Source organism: Geotrypetes seraphini, chromosome 4, assembly GCF_902459505.1.
Source record: "Geotrypetes seraphini chromosome 4, aGeoSer1.1, whole genome shotgun sequence".
NCBI lineage: Eukaryota > Metazoa > Chordata > Amphibia > Gymnophiona > Dermophiidae > Geotrypetes > Geotrypetes seraphini.
The window spans coordinates 288,271,022-288,287,591 of record NC_047087.1 but is presented as its reverse complement, the minus strand read 5'-3'; the positions used below and the strand labels follow the sequence as shown (position 1 = coordinate 288,287,591).

Sequence of the window (16,570 nt, the reverse complement as noted above, 5' to 3'; positions counted from 1 at the left end):
CCCTCCAGGAGACCCACCTTACGGTGAGTGAACATCAGAAGCTGAAGCGCGACTGGGTGGGTGAGGTGGTTGCGTCCTTTTATAATTCCAGGCAGAGGGGGGTCGCCATTCTTATTCACAAGGCTGCAGTGGTGGCTACCCATAAGATAATACGGGACCCTCAGGGCCGCTATATTATTTGGGCAGGGACGCTATCTGATAAACCTGTGGTGTTATGTAATGTCTACGCTCCTAATGTGTATTCTCACTCTTTCTTTTCCTCTCTCTTAGCTCATCTGATAGCACTACCGAACTATGAGCTATTTGGTAGGAGGGGATTTCAATGTCACTAGCGACCCTTCTATTAATTGTAAGCCCCCGAGACCAGTGGCGACGGATAACGAGCGTAGGGGGGTGAATTTTCTGCTGGGGGAGTTGGATCTCCAGGATGTGTGGCGGGTTTACCACCCTGGAGAGGTTGATTTCACGTTCTTCTCCGGGGTGCACCATAGTCATTCTCGCCTGGATTATCTTTTACTTCCTTCTCGCTCCATTGGTAGGGTGGTGCGCACGCACATCCTGGACGTTCCTTTCAGCGACCATGCTGCTGTGTATATGTCTCTAAGGTGGGGAGGGGGCTCTGCTGCTGATCGTATTTGGTGTTTTAATCCCTCCCTCTATTTGGACAGTGGCTTTCATACTTACCTCATAGAGGAATGGACTAAGTATCGGCAGACTAATGAGGGGACTGAAGTTTCGGACACCGTGTTTTGGGAAGCGGCGAAGGCCTACCTGCGTGGGTGTATCATAGCCTATTCCATTCGCAAGCGCAAGGCGCGGGACGCTGAGCTCACGTCGTTGTCGAAACAATTGCGGAAGCATAAACTTTATCATATCAGACATCGCTCCGAGGAAGCTCGTCAATCGTACCTTCGTCTGCGTAAACAGATCGATGCCATCCTCACTGCCAGGGCTTTAACTCATATTGATGTTTACAAGTTTAAACTTTATAGGTGGGGCAATCGGGCGGGGAAACTTATGGCTAATCTTGTTCGACCCTTCCGTCGAGCCGCGCGGGTCGTTCGTATTAGAGACCCCTCTAATGTGTTGCACACTGCTGATGCTGCAATCAACTCTCAATTCGTGCGCTTTTATAGTGATTTGTACGGTCCGGGTGCATGCGACGATGAGGCTCGGGATCTTTTTTTCCGGGACTTGACCCTCCCTTGTCTTACTGACGCACATCATGTCGGCCCTGCTTTGGGTGCCATGTTCGCGGATATACAACTTACTGACAGACTTCTTCCGGAGCAGAACCATGCTCATGTAGTGGTGCTTCCCAAGCCGGGCAAAGATCCTGAACTTGTGGGCTCGTACAGACCCATCTCCCTACTTAATCAGGACATGAAGCTGCTCACGGTCATTTTAGCTAAACGCCTGGCCCAGGTGGTTCCGACACTCGTGCATCCCAACCAGGTGGGATTCGTGCCTGGTCGCTTCTCTTCGGCTAACATTCTTAAAGCGTTGGAGGCTTTACGGGAAGGCAGGGGCCGCCCTGGAGATGATTTATTGGTTAGCTTGGATGCCGAAAAGGCTTTTGACAAGGTCGTCTGGCCTTACCTTTTTTGGATATTGCAGCATTTTGGTATTACTGGTTCGTTTCATGCCTGGGTTGTTCGCTTGTATACGGCTCCGACCGCTCAACTGCTCATCAATAGACAGCGTACGACTTCCTTCCCTTTGTGGCGGGGGACCCGGCAGGGGTGCCCCCTATCGCCCTTACTGTTCATCCTTTCTCTCGAACCCTTGGTGGCTAAGATTAGAGACTCTCCTGGGGTGGAGGGCATTCGAGTGGGTAGAAAGATTTGCAAGATCACCATGTTTGCGGATGATATGTTGCTGTTTGTGGGTAATGCCCGGGTCTCTCTTCCTTGCATAAACTCTTACATTGCTTCCTTATGGGTCTTTTTCGGGACTTTGTATTAATTTCGGCAAATCTGAGGCTCTTCCTGTGTCTGTGCCCTGCGCCTCCCGTGTTCTGCCCTCCTTTCCTTTTAGGTGGGCAGCGGGGGAGCTTAAGTATCTTGGTATATTCCTCAGTGCTGACTGGGCTGCTGTCTATCGGCGTAATATCGTGCTTCGTCTTGCTCAGCTCCGTGACACTTGTCATCGCTGGGGGGACCTTCCTCTGTCTCTTTTCGTCGTATTGCCTTGGTCAAGATGGTTTTGCTGCCCAAGATTCTTTACCCTCTGCAGATGATCCCTTTATGGCTACGGGGGGCGGAGGAACGGTCCTTTAGATCTTTTATTGGTTCTTTCATCTGGCGCAACCGGCGAGCGCGTATTGGCTATTGGAGACTTACGCAGAGCAGGGAGCGGGGAGGCTTGGTGCTTCCGGACCTGAGGCTGTATAACGTGGCTGCCCTGATGCGTTGGGTACATGAACTTTTCACGTCGAGTTCCCGGTTTGCCCCCTCGGGCCTGTTTGATTCTTGGGTGACCCCCCACAGCGCGTTGGCCTGTCTTGATGTGCCTCGGTGGCGGCGACCCCGCGGAGGCTGCCACTCTTTGTGGTTGGACCCGTTGAGGCAAGCGTTGCTTTGGTGGTGGCGGCGGCGGATTGGAGGGGGAGAGCGGAATCATTGGGCTTTCCAGTTCATCAGGGGAAATCCTATGTTTCCGCCGGGTGTAGGTAGACATTGCGGTTTGACGGCCAGTCTTGGTGCTGGTTTTTGCTTGGGGCATGTCTGCTCCTTGTCTTCTGAGTCTGGGATTTTCCCCTCGTATGATTCTCTCCGTCGTCACTGGTCTCTCCCTAAAATGCCATTTTTTGTTTATTTGCAATTGCGCCATTTTTATGAGGACCATAGGAGGCGGTGCCCCCTGGGATCCCAATTCTTAAAGGTTGATCACTTGTTTCTCTCTCTCCCTGCTTCTTTAAATTCTTTGTCTACTTGGTATGGATTGGCCCGGGCAGAAAGGCCGGACTCTCAGCTCTGTCAGGTGGCCGCTAGGTGGTCCGCGGACTTGGGGGAGCCTGTTGGAGTTGAGACGCTGGTGGCCTGTTTTACTAACATTCCTAAGGGGGTCCGCAATGCTCAGCTGCAGGAATTGCAGTTCAAATTGTTACATCGTACTTATATCTCCAAGGACCGGGGAGTACGAGCGGGTCTTTGGGACTTGGATGTATGTGTTAAATGCAAGTGTATGCGTGGCACCCTTGTGCATACGTTTCTAGAATGTCCGGTATTGGGCACTTATTGGAATGGAGTGCTAGACTTTCTGGCCCACATAGTGGACGTGCCTTTTCAATGGTCTTATTTACTTATTCTGTTGGGCTGTGAGGGGGAGGTGCTTGAGCAGGGTTTGGGAGTGGAACATTGGCGCTTCTTATACAATGCGCTGTTAGTGGCCAAGCGTGGGGTGCTTCGCCTGTGGATGGATGCGGATGCACCTGCAGTGCTGGGATGGAAGCGCTCCCTGGCTGAGGTGGCCAGATGGGAGCTCCGCAGTTGTCAGGGGCTGTTGTCTGCGTCTCACCATATCTATCGTTCTCTATGGGATGCCACCTTGTTGGAAGTTGGCTCTTTATGATTGATTCTGGTTAGCGCCAATTTGCATCCGTAAACAGAGGGGGGGGGGGTATGCATGGGTTTTGTGTGTATGAGGGGTTGCTTGGGGTTTGGCTGTTGGTATGGCTGTGATGTCTGGATGGATGAGATTTGGGGTGAGGTTGTCTTTTTCTTTCTGTTGAAAACTAATGAAAGGTACTGATCAGCTTCTACTGTCTCTACTGTTCTTGTTGGGGATTTCTGCTACTGCTGTTGTATGGGCTTGCGCTCACTGGGGTTTTGTGGGGTCTGTACCTCCTCCCTTTGGGATGGGGGTTTCACGTTAGCTTTCATGTTTCTTACCCCTGTATACTTTATGTTCCCTATTGCATTGTTGTGCTTGCTCAGTCTTTTCTGCTCAATAAAAATTATTTCAAACAAAAAAAAAAAGCTATTGTGGTTTAGTAAAAAGGGAGGGGGTATATTTGTTTATTTTTGATTGGTTGTTACTGAGGTGACAGTGCATAGAGCCACCTGCCTTGACCTCTTTGAAAAACCCCCGGAATAGGAATAATTAACATTTTATATGCGTACAGTGTGCTTTGTGGGGTTTTTTTTAAATTTTATTGTTGGTAGATCATTTTGACTTGGTCATTTTAAAAATAGCTCACAAACCCAAAAAGTGTGGGCACCCCAGCTCTAGAACATCGCTCCTTAGTTTTATCAAGTGGTGCAGTGAGGGGCCAGCACTTTACATCTTATCACCTCATTCTTTCTTTTTTCTCTTCATGTACAGCACGGTTCTTTATTCTAAGCAGCTCTGGCACTAACAGTACTACGGGCGCCTTATGCTACTTTCACTACCACTTGCAGTCAGGTTCGGCATTTTATCATGGTTTTGGTTTTTTATTTAGTTTTTCACCAGTATTTTCATTTATTTATTAAAGGAGCCTTATTTAACAGCCCGATGCCCCTTCCCTATCAGTGTGCATCCAATCCACTGCCGACATTTTTTTGGCGCCTCTTTCAACAGATCAAATATCATAGCCCCACTGTCGCGTGTTCACATTTATTCTGCGTACGAGTTTCTCTCATCAGTGCAGAGACCTTTTCGGTAAGTCCATTTTACTCTCCCGAGTGCTGTGGTTTTATTCTTTGGTTTTAATAGAAGCTCATTTGAACAATAATTTAGATCTTTCCCAGGTTTCACTTTTCATCTACCCGGTCGGCTTGTCTTTGAGCTACTATCGGCTTATGTTTTCAAGATACACTCTGTATTATCAGCTGTTCATTTCCCATATGTTTACTTTTGCCCTGTTTAGGTCTATATAGTCTAGGCATACTGTTTGTAACCAGCCATCATTTTAAGTATATATATGCCCTATTTTAGGGGGAGGAGGGTTAAGTTCTTTTAGCATGTTATTTCATTAATTCTGAGTTCGGTGTTACAATATATTGTTCTTGGTTTTTAGTTTATACATTATTTATTCTTTTCTATGACATGTTCGCATCGCAATTTTACTCAAAAGTATAAATAGGTATCCATATTTCCATTCAAGTTTCATCACGGTGCTCTGGTTTTGGCTCCAGTATTTATCACTTCCGTCCACCAGGTCTGGCTATCCGTTACCGTCTCATATTTTAAAGACTCACTCGTTATAATTAGTGGTGATCCACACGTCTGTTCATAATGGACATGTCCGATTTCAGCATTTGAATCATAGTACTATGGGTTTAGTCTTTTCTGGTTTCCTTTCTATAGTCTGCTTTTCGTCTGGAGTCTTTTGAGTTTAGAATTATATTTTATGACAATTTTGTGGTTATAATTGTATGACATGTCTAAATCGGTCAACTTATCCATTCTTTTTATTATTTTTTGTCCCCTCATACAGTGGCAGACCTCCCCGGGTGCCAGCTCTAGGGAGGTACACAGCCGGCTGGATCCAGAACCTTCCGAGCTGCTCTAAATGGCACCTGCACCTCAGCTCGGCTGCCATACTTATTCCGAAGTAGAGTCGGCAGCTACACTGAAGTGCAGGAAGGTCCCGCGATGACTGCATTTACCGACTCTGCCTCTGGAAGACATAAGTGACGTCAGAATGGGTGGACCGGCAGCTGCAGTCATTGCGGAACCTTGCCGCAACTCCCTGCGTCTGCCAGCCCACCCCCTCCAATGTCACTTACATCTTCCAGAGGCAGAGGCAACAGAAGCAGTCATCATGGGACCTTGCTGGTTTGGAGGGAGAGAAGAGCATAGAAGGGTGGTGGAGGGAGAAAAAGGGGGGTCAGGGTGGTGGAGGGAGAGAAAGGGGGCAGATACTGATGGAATTGGTGTGCAGGGAAAGGAGAGAGAGACATAAGGGGGAAGGATACTGGATGGAATTGGGTTGGAGGGAAAGAAAGGGCGCAGATGCTGATGGAAGTGGGGGGGAAGGGAGAGGAGAGAGTGAAATTCCAGACCATGGGGTTATGGGAGAGGGAAGAAGAGGAGAGAGATGCCAGACCATTGGAGGAGGCAAGGGAAGAAGATGGATGCCAGAATAATAGGGGTGAAGGGAGAGATGGAAGGGGAATACAAGGAGAGAAGATGCCATATAGAAGGGGCTGAGAGAGGGTACACAGTGCATGAAAGGAAGAGAGTGACAAGACTATGAGGAAAGCAGTAACTAGAGAAGACAATGTAGAAAAAAATTCTATTTATTTATTTTTTGCTTTAGGGGCGATGCATCGCTGTTTCTGTGGTGTTGCATTGTATGCAGAGTCCAGCTTCTTGGTGGTTCAATTTAACCTTTGTCTACGTTTTTCTATTTTATCCCTCCCTTTTACAAAACTGTAGAGCGTTTTTTTTAGCACCGGCCATGGTGGTAATTGCTCAGATTTCTATGAGAGTCTGAGCTGTTACCACCATGGCTAAAAACCACATTACAGTTTTGTAAAAGGGAGAGGGGTTAGTTTGTGATTACATATTCCATACTAGGTGTTCTGTGTGTTCGAAAGACATGGTTTTCAGTTAGGATTGACTGTGTAGGATTGATCTGTACTAGTTGGCTTGTTTACTTTTACAATGGGTGTATTGATGTACTGCTCACTGCAGTATGTAAGATGCTGTCTTTTCGTTGGTACACTCTTGTGTGATGTGTGAATTGTTACTAAAAATCATGTTTTTCATACAGATGGGGGGGGGGGGTGTCAAAAAATGATGGGCCTCTGATGTCACATATGCTAGGTACACCACTGCCTTCATAGTTTATATCTAGTCCACAAGCCTGCTTTTAGGACCTACAGGGTATGTATCCCTCTGATTCATGACAATTTCACTTCTCATGTTATCTTATCCATTCTTTTTATTATACAACTGACCAGATAAGCATCATTCTTTGATGTGATTGGACCTTGAAAACTAACGGCAACAGTGTTCTCCCCAGAATTTTTTTTCAGCTATGAAAAACATTTGCTCCGCTTAGTGTGCCGGAGTTAAAAAAGTTTGAGAGACGCTGCTCTATACCATTTGAAAGAGGGCAAATATCTAATTATTCACTTCTAGAATTGGATACTTCTTAAATTTAATAAAAATATTATGGAACAAGTGTCAAACCTTAGGAAAGGCAGTCATATTGAGCATTGGAAAATAACTAATAATAATTAACTAATACAAATAGTACACATTTAGGGCTCCTTTTACTAAGCTGCAATAGCGGTTTTACCGCGCGCTTAGCTCGCGCAGAATTGCCGCACGTGCTAGACGCTAACGCCAGCATTGATCTGGTGTTAGTTCTAGCCGTGTAGCGCGGCAATTCTGCACGCGCTAAAAATGCTATTGCAGCTTAGTAAAAGGAGCCTTTTATTTACCCCACCACCAAATTTCCCCGTCCTGCCCGGCTACTTTTTCATGCCATCCAGCTGGAAAAAAGTTCTGGGGAGAACACTGCACACACCCTACGTCGGGTGGGAAGGCACTCGCGCATACATGGTTTAGGCTATTGCGAACTTTCTAAAGTCTTAAAGTGGCGATGCACTTTTAAAGTGATCCGTACCGGGGCTCCGTCGGTGACGTCACCCATACGTGAGAATATGCTGCCTGCCTGTCCTGGGATAAACTCCAGATGGTGAAGTTCCTTTAAACTTCTCATAAGTTTCAAATATTAAACTCACAAATATGGAGTCAAAGTCCTGCACTGGATCTCTGCAGGGTCACATTCTATCTCATCTCCTCATGGGTTCAGAGGTGTCTGCGTGCTTGCGTTTTGCCGATAACACAGAGTTGCTCTCAGGGGGCTTTGAAAGGGCTTTCTGACCCAACAACCAAGTAGACTGCAACTCCATCCCTTTGGAGGGACTAGAGGGGGCTAATCCAAGTGCTCCCATCCCCACCTCACATGCCCCATGGCACATGACAAAGATGCTCCGCCGACCATCCATCACACATTTGACAAAATATTAGGTCAATACAGTCTCAGGAGTCCATTTCTATCAATTTTGAGTCAAATTGAGTTGTTTTTTTTAGGCATATGGAGGCGGACTGAAATGGTTTATTTAATACTGCTATACCGCCTGGGCTATATACATAGAAAAAGGAATAGACTAAACAATAATCCGCTCAACTTCAAAAATATCAAACAGTAGATGTTTCACACACACTACAGATTTCAATATCTAGAAAGGTTTTCAGGTGTTGTAGTAAAAAAAAACAAAAAAAAAAACAACCAAAACAGTACCACCATATATATACCATATAAAGTACCATCCCATATATACTCGAATATAAATCAAGACCCTCATTACCCCCACTCAAAAAAAGGAGGAAAATGGTTGACTTGAATATAAGACAGTGGCTTAATATTCAAGGGAGAGAGGTTCTTAGTGTTCTCAGAGGGGGGGTTCACTGCTGGACTATGGAAAGAGGGCAGCCATATCAAAATGGCTAGTGGATTACTTTCTGCTATGTGTTGCTATTGTTTGAGTGAACTGTTTTGTCCTATTTTTCTGGCATGTAAATGCTAGTATAATAAAGAATTATAAAAAAGAACAAATCAGGCAAACTGTATTTTCAAGACTGCTTGGTAGAGCAGGAAAAACAAAACTGAAGTCTTAGAGACTTGCATACAAGGGCCACACAGGCTCAGAACTTTTTTTTTTTTTTTAATTCTTTATTTTCATTTTATAGTATTGACATAGTATTAGTCAAAACAAAGAAAATAATACAAGACCAGTTCAAACTTTAAGATGAGACAATAATCAATAGAAAAAAATATACATTAGAAATACAAAAACAAAACAAAAATTTCTTTTCTCATCAAAGGCAAAACATTAGACCCAAATGTAAATTTTACTGGCTTGTATCATTAGACCTCAATTAAGGGGGGAGAAAGCTATACAATAGCTGAAACCTTTATCAAATAATACAAAGAAAATAAAAGATGGTAGCAAGGGAGAACAAGAACCTTATAATTGAGCTGAATTGAGACTGAAATTCTCTCAAGAATTCTAAGTTTGCTCTTTAGCAGAAATAAATTTTGTCAACTGCTGAGGTTCAAAGAAAATATATCTATTCCCTTGATAGGTCATTACACATTTACAGGGGAATCTGAGTACAAACGTCGCACCTAACTGCAGAACCCTAGGTCTCAAAATAAGAAATTGTTTTCTTCTCTTTTGAGTCATTCGTGACACATCTGGATACATTCTCACTATTTTAGTCATAAATGGTACATCTTTAAACTTAAAAAATAGTTTAAGCATCCATTCCCTGTCAGCATCGATGGCAAATTGTACAAGTAGCGTAGCAGTTGCCGGAATCTCTTCACCTGACCTCTCAAGGAAATTTGTCAAATCCAAACTATCAGCAGACAAATTCTGTTGGTTTGGTTTTTGAACAGATACTCTGGTTGGTAAATAATATATTTTAGTGAGAGGCGGATAGGAGGTTTTTAAATGTATCCTGCGCGAGATAAGTGGTAATTTTGGAAAGTTGATAATCCGAAGATTACTTCTTCTAGTCATATTTTCCAACATTTCCACCTTAAAATTAAGGTTTCCACTATCTCTTACCCAAACCGAAGCCTGGGACTCCACTGTTTTTATTCTAATTTCATGTCCATCCACTTTATTTTCAACGCTGGATATCCTATTTTTCATTTCCAAATTTTCAGACACAACAGAGGTATAACGTGTAGTAAGTTGCTGCATTTGGGTTCCCAAAGAGATTTGCAAACTAGATATTGCTTCCCAAATTGTCTCCATATTGAAAACCTTGGGCCTCTGCATTGGTATCAGTTCAGAACCCAGATCCTCTGATGAAAAAGTACCTGGAACTTCAGCAGGCGATGAACTCAGTATCAGGAAATCCTGAGGCAATTTCTGTTCCAACTTCTCCGAATGCTCAGATAGTTGATTTGGCTTCACCACTCCTCCTGCTGAGCCGACTCCCGATCTCAGCAGGTTAGGATAGGGAACACTCCGGGACATTCTCTCCATCCTCAACTGGTTACACGCCCCCGAACAACTCGGAGGACTTCGCTCTTCCATCGACTGGTCAAATGCCCCCGGACGACTCAGAGGACTTCGCTCTTCCGGGGTTATTGATGTTGCCTCGAGGGAGAGCTGCAACGCTTCAGCAGGCGTGTCTCTCCCAACCGAGAAAACCTCCGGCTGTGTTAGCGTCCCTCGCTGAAGAAAAGCATCCATCGGGCCCGATGCTGCTGGCATAGGTTCACTGGGAAAAACCCGAAGTTTAGATTTACGTTTCACCATTCCAAACTCCAGCTACCCGCGGCCATCTTCCTTAAGCCACTCCCGTGTGTCCAGGCTCAGAATTTTAAACAGCATACAATTTTAAAATAAGTCTATTCACAACACACAGACAGTAAGGAAAATAAAAAGCAAATGGCACTTTGGTTTTACTCATGTTAAGACTAAGTCCACTAGACTACAGATAAGCCCAATAACTTTTACAAAAGCAGCAAAGCTATATGAATACCAACATAGTATATGCATGTAAAATTCTGCTTTACAAAATTATCCCTATGTAAAAGCATACATACTGTGACAAGTGCGTGCATGTGTCTACAATATGTGATTCAGGTGTAATGTGTTATTTGGAGATCTTGGGCAGTACCGTATTTTCGCGGATATAACGCGCACCATTGTAAAACGCGCACAGGGGTATAGCGCGCAGAAATCACGATGATATGTACAAAAACTTTTCTATACCGCGCTCAGGCATATAACGCGCATGCTGCCCGACTCTCCTTTCGCCCGCCCTGACTTTCCGTGCCTGTCCCGACTCTCCGTTCACCCCCCCTGACTTCCGTGCACTGTCCTCCCTTGAAGTCCTGTCCCCCCTTGAAGGTCTGTCCCCATCCTGAAAGCCTGATGCCCCCCCCGACGTCCGATACATCCCCCCCCCCGGCAGGACCACTCGCACCCTCACCCCGAAGGACCGCCGACTCCCCAACAATATCGGGCCAGGAGGGAGCCCAAACCCTCCTGGCCACGGCGACCCCCTAACCCCACCCCGCACTACATTACGGGCAGGAGGGATCCCAGGCCCTCCTGCCCTCGACGCAAACCCCCTCCCCCCAACGACCGCCCCCCCCAAGAACCTCCGCCCGTCCCCCAGCCGACCCGCGACCCCCCTGGCCGACCCCCACGACACCCCCCCCCGCCTTCCCCGTACCTTTGTGTAGTTGGGCCAGAAGGGAGCCCAAACCCTCCTGGCCACGGCGACCCCCTAACCCCACCTCGCACTACATTACGGGCAGGAGGGATCCCAGGCCCTCCTGCCCTCGACGCAAACCCCCCCCCCCCCCAGCCGACCCGCGACCCCCCTGGCCGACCCCCACGACCCCCCCACCCCCCTTCCCCGTACCTTTGGAAGTTGGCCGGACAGACGGGAGCCAAACCCGCCTGTCCGGCAGGCAGCCAACGAAGGAATGAGGCCGGATTGGCCCATCCGTCCTAAAGCTCCGCCTACTGGTGGGGCCTAAGGCGCGTGGGCCAATCAGAATAGGCCCTGGAGCCTTAGGTCCCACCTGGGGGCGCGGCCTGAGACACATGGTCGGGTTTGGCCCATGTGCCTCAGGCCGCGCCCCCAGGTGGGACCTAAGGCTCCAGGGCCTATTCTGATTGGCCCACGCGCCTTAGGCCCCACCAGTAGGCGGAGCTTTAGGACGGATGGGCCAATCCGGCCTCATTCCTTCGTTGGCTGCCTGCCGGACAGGCGGGTTTGGCTCCCGTCTGTCCGGCCAACTTCCAAAGGTACGGGGAAGGGGGGTGGGGGGGTCGTGGGGGTCGGCCAGGGGGGTCGCGGGTCGGCTGGGGGGGGGGGGGGTTTGCGTCGAGGGCAGGGGGGCCTGGGATCCCTCCTGCCCGTAATGTAGTGCGGGGTGGGGTTAGGGTGTCGCCGTGGCCAGGAGGGTTTGGGCTCCCTTCTGGCCCAACTACACAAAGGTACGGGGAAGGCGGGTGGGGGTGTCGTGGGGGTCGGCCAGGGGGGTCGCGGGTCGGCTGGGGGACGGGCGGAGGTTCTTGGGGGGGGGCGGTCGTTGGAGGGAGGGGTTTTGCGTCGAGGGCAGGAGGGCCTGGGATCCCTCCTGCCCGTAATGTAGTGCGGGGTGGGGTTAGGGGGTCGCCGTGGCCAGGAGGGTTTGGGCTCCCTCCTGGCCCGATATTGTTGGGGAGTCGGCGGTCCTTCGGGGTGAGGGTGCGAGTGGTCCTGCCGGGGGGGGGATGTATCGGACGTCGGGGAGTCGGCCGGGCAAGAGGGCTTGGGCTCCCTCTTGCTCCGATCGTGGATGCGGGTGCGGGTGGGAGCGCGTGCGAGCGGTCGTTCGGGGTGGGGGTGCGAGCGGTCCTGCTGGGGGGGTGAATCGGGCGTCGGGCGGGTTGGGAACTATGTTTAAAAACTTTTGTATACCGCGCTCAGGCATATAACGCGCGAGGGGTATGCGCGGTACGTAAAATCACGTATAACGCGCGCGTTATATCCGCGAAAATACGGTATTACAATTTGTACGCACACTTTATAAAATCCATACAAATATTTACACCTGCTCCAAAGCAGGCATAAATGTTTGCAGCCTCATTCTAGCCACTATTTCAGCAACTTGTGAGGTAATATAAAAACACACAGATACCCAAGTGTCTTCATAAAATAGGTCCAAAAAAGGTGCCTACTTAACTTCCCCAACCTGGACAAATTAGATCTATAAGAAACCTACCTGATCCAGTTTGCGTTTTAAGGTAGACACTTCCTTTTGATTTGAGAATGTGATATCAAGCCCAGGTGATATTGCATATATAAATTCAATTTCATATTCTCGGGCAGCTGATATTAATGTCATCAGTTGTTCTAAAATTAAAAAATTTTCAGGGATTAGAGGTACTATATTTAAACAGGTTAATCATTATTTCATGCAAGCAAATGACAGATGAAAAACTCATGCCAAAAACAAACAAATAAAAGTATATTATCGAAAGAATATGGAACAAACTTACATCAATTTATATCATTTAAAAAAAAAAATTATATAATTTCAAATACCCTGTTTCCCTGAAAATAAGACCTACCCCGAAAATAAGCCCTAGTTAAGATCCCTCCCTCCCATCCCTTTGTGCACTGGAACCCCACCGACCCTCTCACCGTGTTATATCTATCCCTCCCTCCCATCCCTTTGCGCACTTTCTACCTCTTTGTTGCATCTCTCCCTTCCTCTCCTCCATCCCATGTCTAACAATTCTTCTCCCCCCAAGCAGCAGCTTTCCATAACTCCCTCCCATCCCCCTGTGCAGCAGCAGCGGCTGTTTGTGGCCTGCCTTGCCATAGCTTCCCTCTGCTGCATCATCAGTGACGGCATCAATCATGCAGCAGAGGGAAGGATCAGCGCAGCCTGTTCAGAGCATGCCTCTGCCGGTCGGTCACCACCGCTGCTGCTGCTTTAGGAGGCCCGGAGGTATTCAGGTCTCGCTGGTGGGAGGATGTTAGTCACTGAATTGGTGAATCCAATTTTTTAAAAGAACAAATTAATTTGAATCAATTCACCAAAGTGTATCGGTGTCTGATTCAAATCGGCGAATCAGACAGCACTATTCTGTACTCTCATCTGCTGAGAAAAATGGAAAAAAAAATCACAAGCAAAGAATACTTTGGAACATTAGTCTTCAAAGGGTGGGCTCAGGAATGGTCTTTATATATTCAAGGACCAAAAATCTGCAGGTGAATCTAATTTATCTAATCTAATCTACAATTTGTGAGTCGCTCTATGCCTAATTAGGTACAAAGCAACATAAAATTCAAGTGATAGGCAAAAAAGATAGAAGAATTAAGGAGTAAGGAGACAGTAAGCAGGAGGAGGTGAGGGAGAGAGGAAAGACTAACCTCTTTAGTTTTTCTTCATACAATAGGAAAGACTAAAGACGGTAAGGCTCTTCAGCTTGGAAAAGAAATGGCTGAGGGGAGATATGATTGAAGTCGACAAAATCCTGAGTGGTGAAGAATGGGTACAAATAGATTGATTTTTTACTCTGTCAAAAATTACAAAGACTAGGGAACACTCAAAGTTACAGCGTAATTCTTTTAAAACCAATAGGAGGAAATATTTTTTCACTCTGAGAATAGTTAAGCTCTGGAACGCGTTGCCAGAGGTAGTGTTAAGAGTGGATAGCTTAGCCAGTTTTAAGAAAGGTTTGGACAATTTCCTGGAGGAAAAGTCTGTTATTGAGACAGACATGGCGGGAATCATTGTTCCATCACATTTATTTTATTTTAGTAGCCCGATGGTTTATTTGATTCATGGTCCCTGGTTTAGATGAAGTTAAGGGGAATTTGTAGGTTAGTACTGAGATTCCGTAGAAAAGTAACCATTTACAAGTTTGAGGTTATGAGCAGTGGTGGTGAGCATGAAGTATGAATTATGGGTACGATGATTTGAAATTCTCGTCTGTATTTTTCTGTTAGAATGCTGGACTGTTTGTCGGTCCTTAGGAATTTCTTTTATTTGTGCGTGGTCTTAGGTTTTCTGTAGAGGTTGCTGTATTTATTTGTCACACTGAATGTGATATAATCCCAGGAATTAATCAGTGTGTTATTGATTACACAGCTTGTTTCTTTACACAGTGTTTTCCTTGGTGGGAGTTTCTGGCTTTTTATTGGAGACGGTGTGTTATATGTTAAGCATGGGGTGTGGCTCTGGAATTTGAGGAGTGTGTTATTCAATTATCTATCCATTATGAGTTTTAACGAGAATTGCTGATATTGGCTTATTCGCAGGTATGTGTGTAGGCATGAATGCATGTTGATTCTAATTGAAAGTTCATTATTGTGTGTTTAGTTTTGCATTTAGATTTTTTGTTTACCTTTCACAGTTCAGCAACATGATATAGAATCCCCCGAAGAAGGCTGGTGCGTAGCTGAAATGCTCTGGACACAATAGAACGTTGGGTATTTTGGAAATATCTACCAACATTGACTCTGGCAGATAGCTACCTAGCTAAGTGTTACTATTGTCATTTTCTTCATTCATATATTTTTCTATTTATTTAGTTCATTCATTCATACACAGTTTTCAGAGTTTTGAGAATAAATTTAAAAAAATGTTAATCTTAGTTATAAATAAATAAAGTCATTCAAACTTAAGGGTGGATGGAGGATTGACGTAGATGATTATATGGCATTGCATAAACCTAGAATAAGGACCTGAAACAACATATATGTTATAAGAGGTTCTATGCACTGAGTTCGAGGCCACTATTATGATACTTCAACCTCCTAGTTTATTTTTTACTTGGGAAAAGTGATAAGTTGGGTTGGGTTGCTGTGTGACCAGCTCAAAGAATATATTAATTATGGTTGATATTATAGCGTATTAAGCATGTGACACTATATGTGCAACAATAGTGATTTGAATACTTTTTCTATCATTCCTAATAAAAAAAAACCTATTTTTGTTGCCCTGGATCAGTAGCATGAAATGTTGCTATTATTTGGGTTTTTGCCAGGTACTAGTCACCTGGATTGGTCACCATGAGGATGGGCTACTGAGCTAGATCCCACTTAACCGGCACTCAACCAACTGGCAAAAAATAAATAAATAAATAAAAAATTGTTTCCTGACCAGACAACTTCCAAAATCATCTCTGCTCTCCTGACCCACCTTTCCTCCCTCCCTCCAGCCCCCAAAGCAGAAGTGGCAGCTAGCCCAACAACCCCTCCAGCCCCTGAAGCAGCAACTAGCCTGACAACCTCCCCTCCCTCCGCATGGGTAGAACTGGTATCTCTTACCTGTGCTCTCTCAAAGCAGCAGCAGCCAGTCAGCACTATAAACAACTATTTTGTGGCCAGCCCGGGCAGGTGACATGGCAGAGGCGGCCCTACCGGGGCTGGCTGCGAACAACCTGTTTACAGCGCTGCCTTTGCTGACCGGCTGCCACTTTGGGAAAGCACAGGAAAGAAATACTAGCTCTACCCACATGGAGGGAGGGAGGGCAGACCCAGGAAGGGAGAGAGGAGGTGGATCAAAAAAGTGTGTGGTGGGGGGAGGAAGGGATATGGATGCTGGACCTGAAGGGTGAATTGCAGGGGAGATGGATGGATACTGGACCTATAACTGGTGGTGGGGAGGAAGGGACACAGATACTGGCCCTGCAGGGTGAAGGGCAGGGGAGGGGAGATGGATGCTGGACCCTTAAGTGTATGTATGGGGGTGGGGTGGAGAGAAAGTGAGCCACACTAGAAAGGAGAGTGGGTGGGAAGGAAGGAAGAGATGCTGGACCTAACAAGTGGGGATGATAGAGAGAGGAAGAGAGAGTGACTCAGACCAGAAAGGTATTGTATGGGGTATAGTATTAGTTAGGACTATTTAATAGAAACTCTCAAGCAACCAGAAACTATATTTATCTGGCATCTACCAATTCCTATGGGGGCCAGATAACAGAGCCTACTGTAGTAGGTAAGGACTGCAGAAAGAATGAAACAAAATGACCCAGCTTTGGTGGATTTTCATTAAAAAGCTGTAGGCATAATTGTATTCGCTCCACTCCTGCCT

At 46.4% G+C, this 16,570-nt stretch overlaps 1 protein-coding gene across 2 annotated transcripts in view; it reads right to left on the bottom strand.

Annotated features, from left to right (window-relative positions):
• The window catches only part of OGA (O-GlcNAcase), a 247,621-nt gene that overhangs the window by 184,649 nt on the left and 46,402 nt on the right, over nt 1–16,570 (bottom strand). For both annotated transcript variants that reach the window (XM_033940315.1, XM_033940316.1), the window contains one exon: nt 12,749–12,879. In XM_033940315.1, coding sequence (XP_033796206.1) covers nt 12,749–12,879 — 131 coding nt within the window. The remainder of the gene's footprint in view (nt 1–12,748; nt 12,880–16,570) is intronic.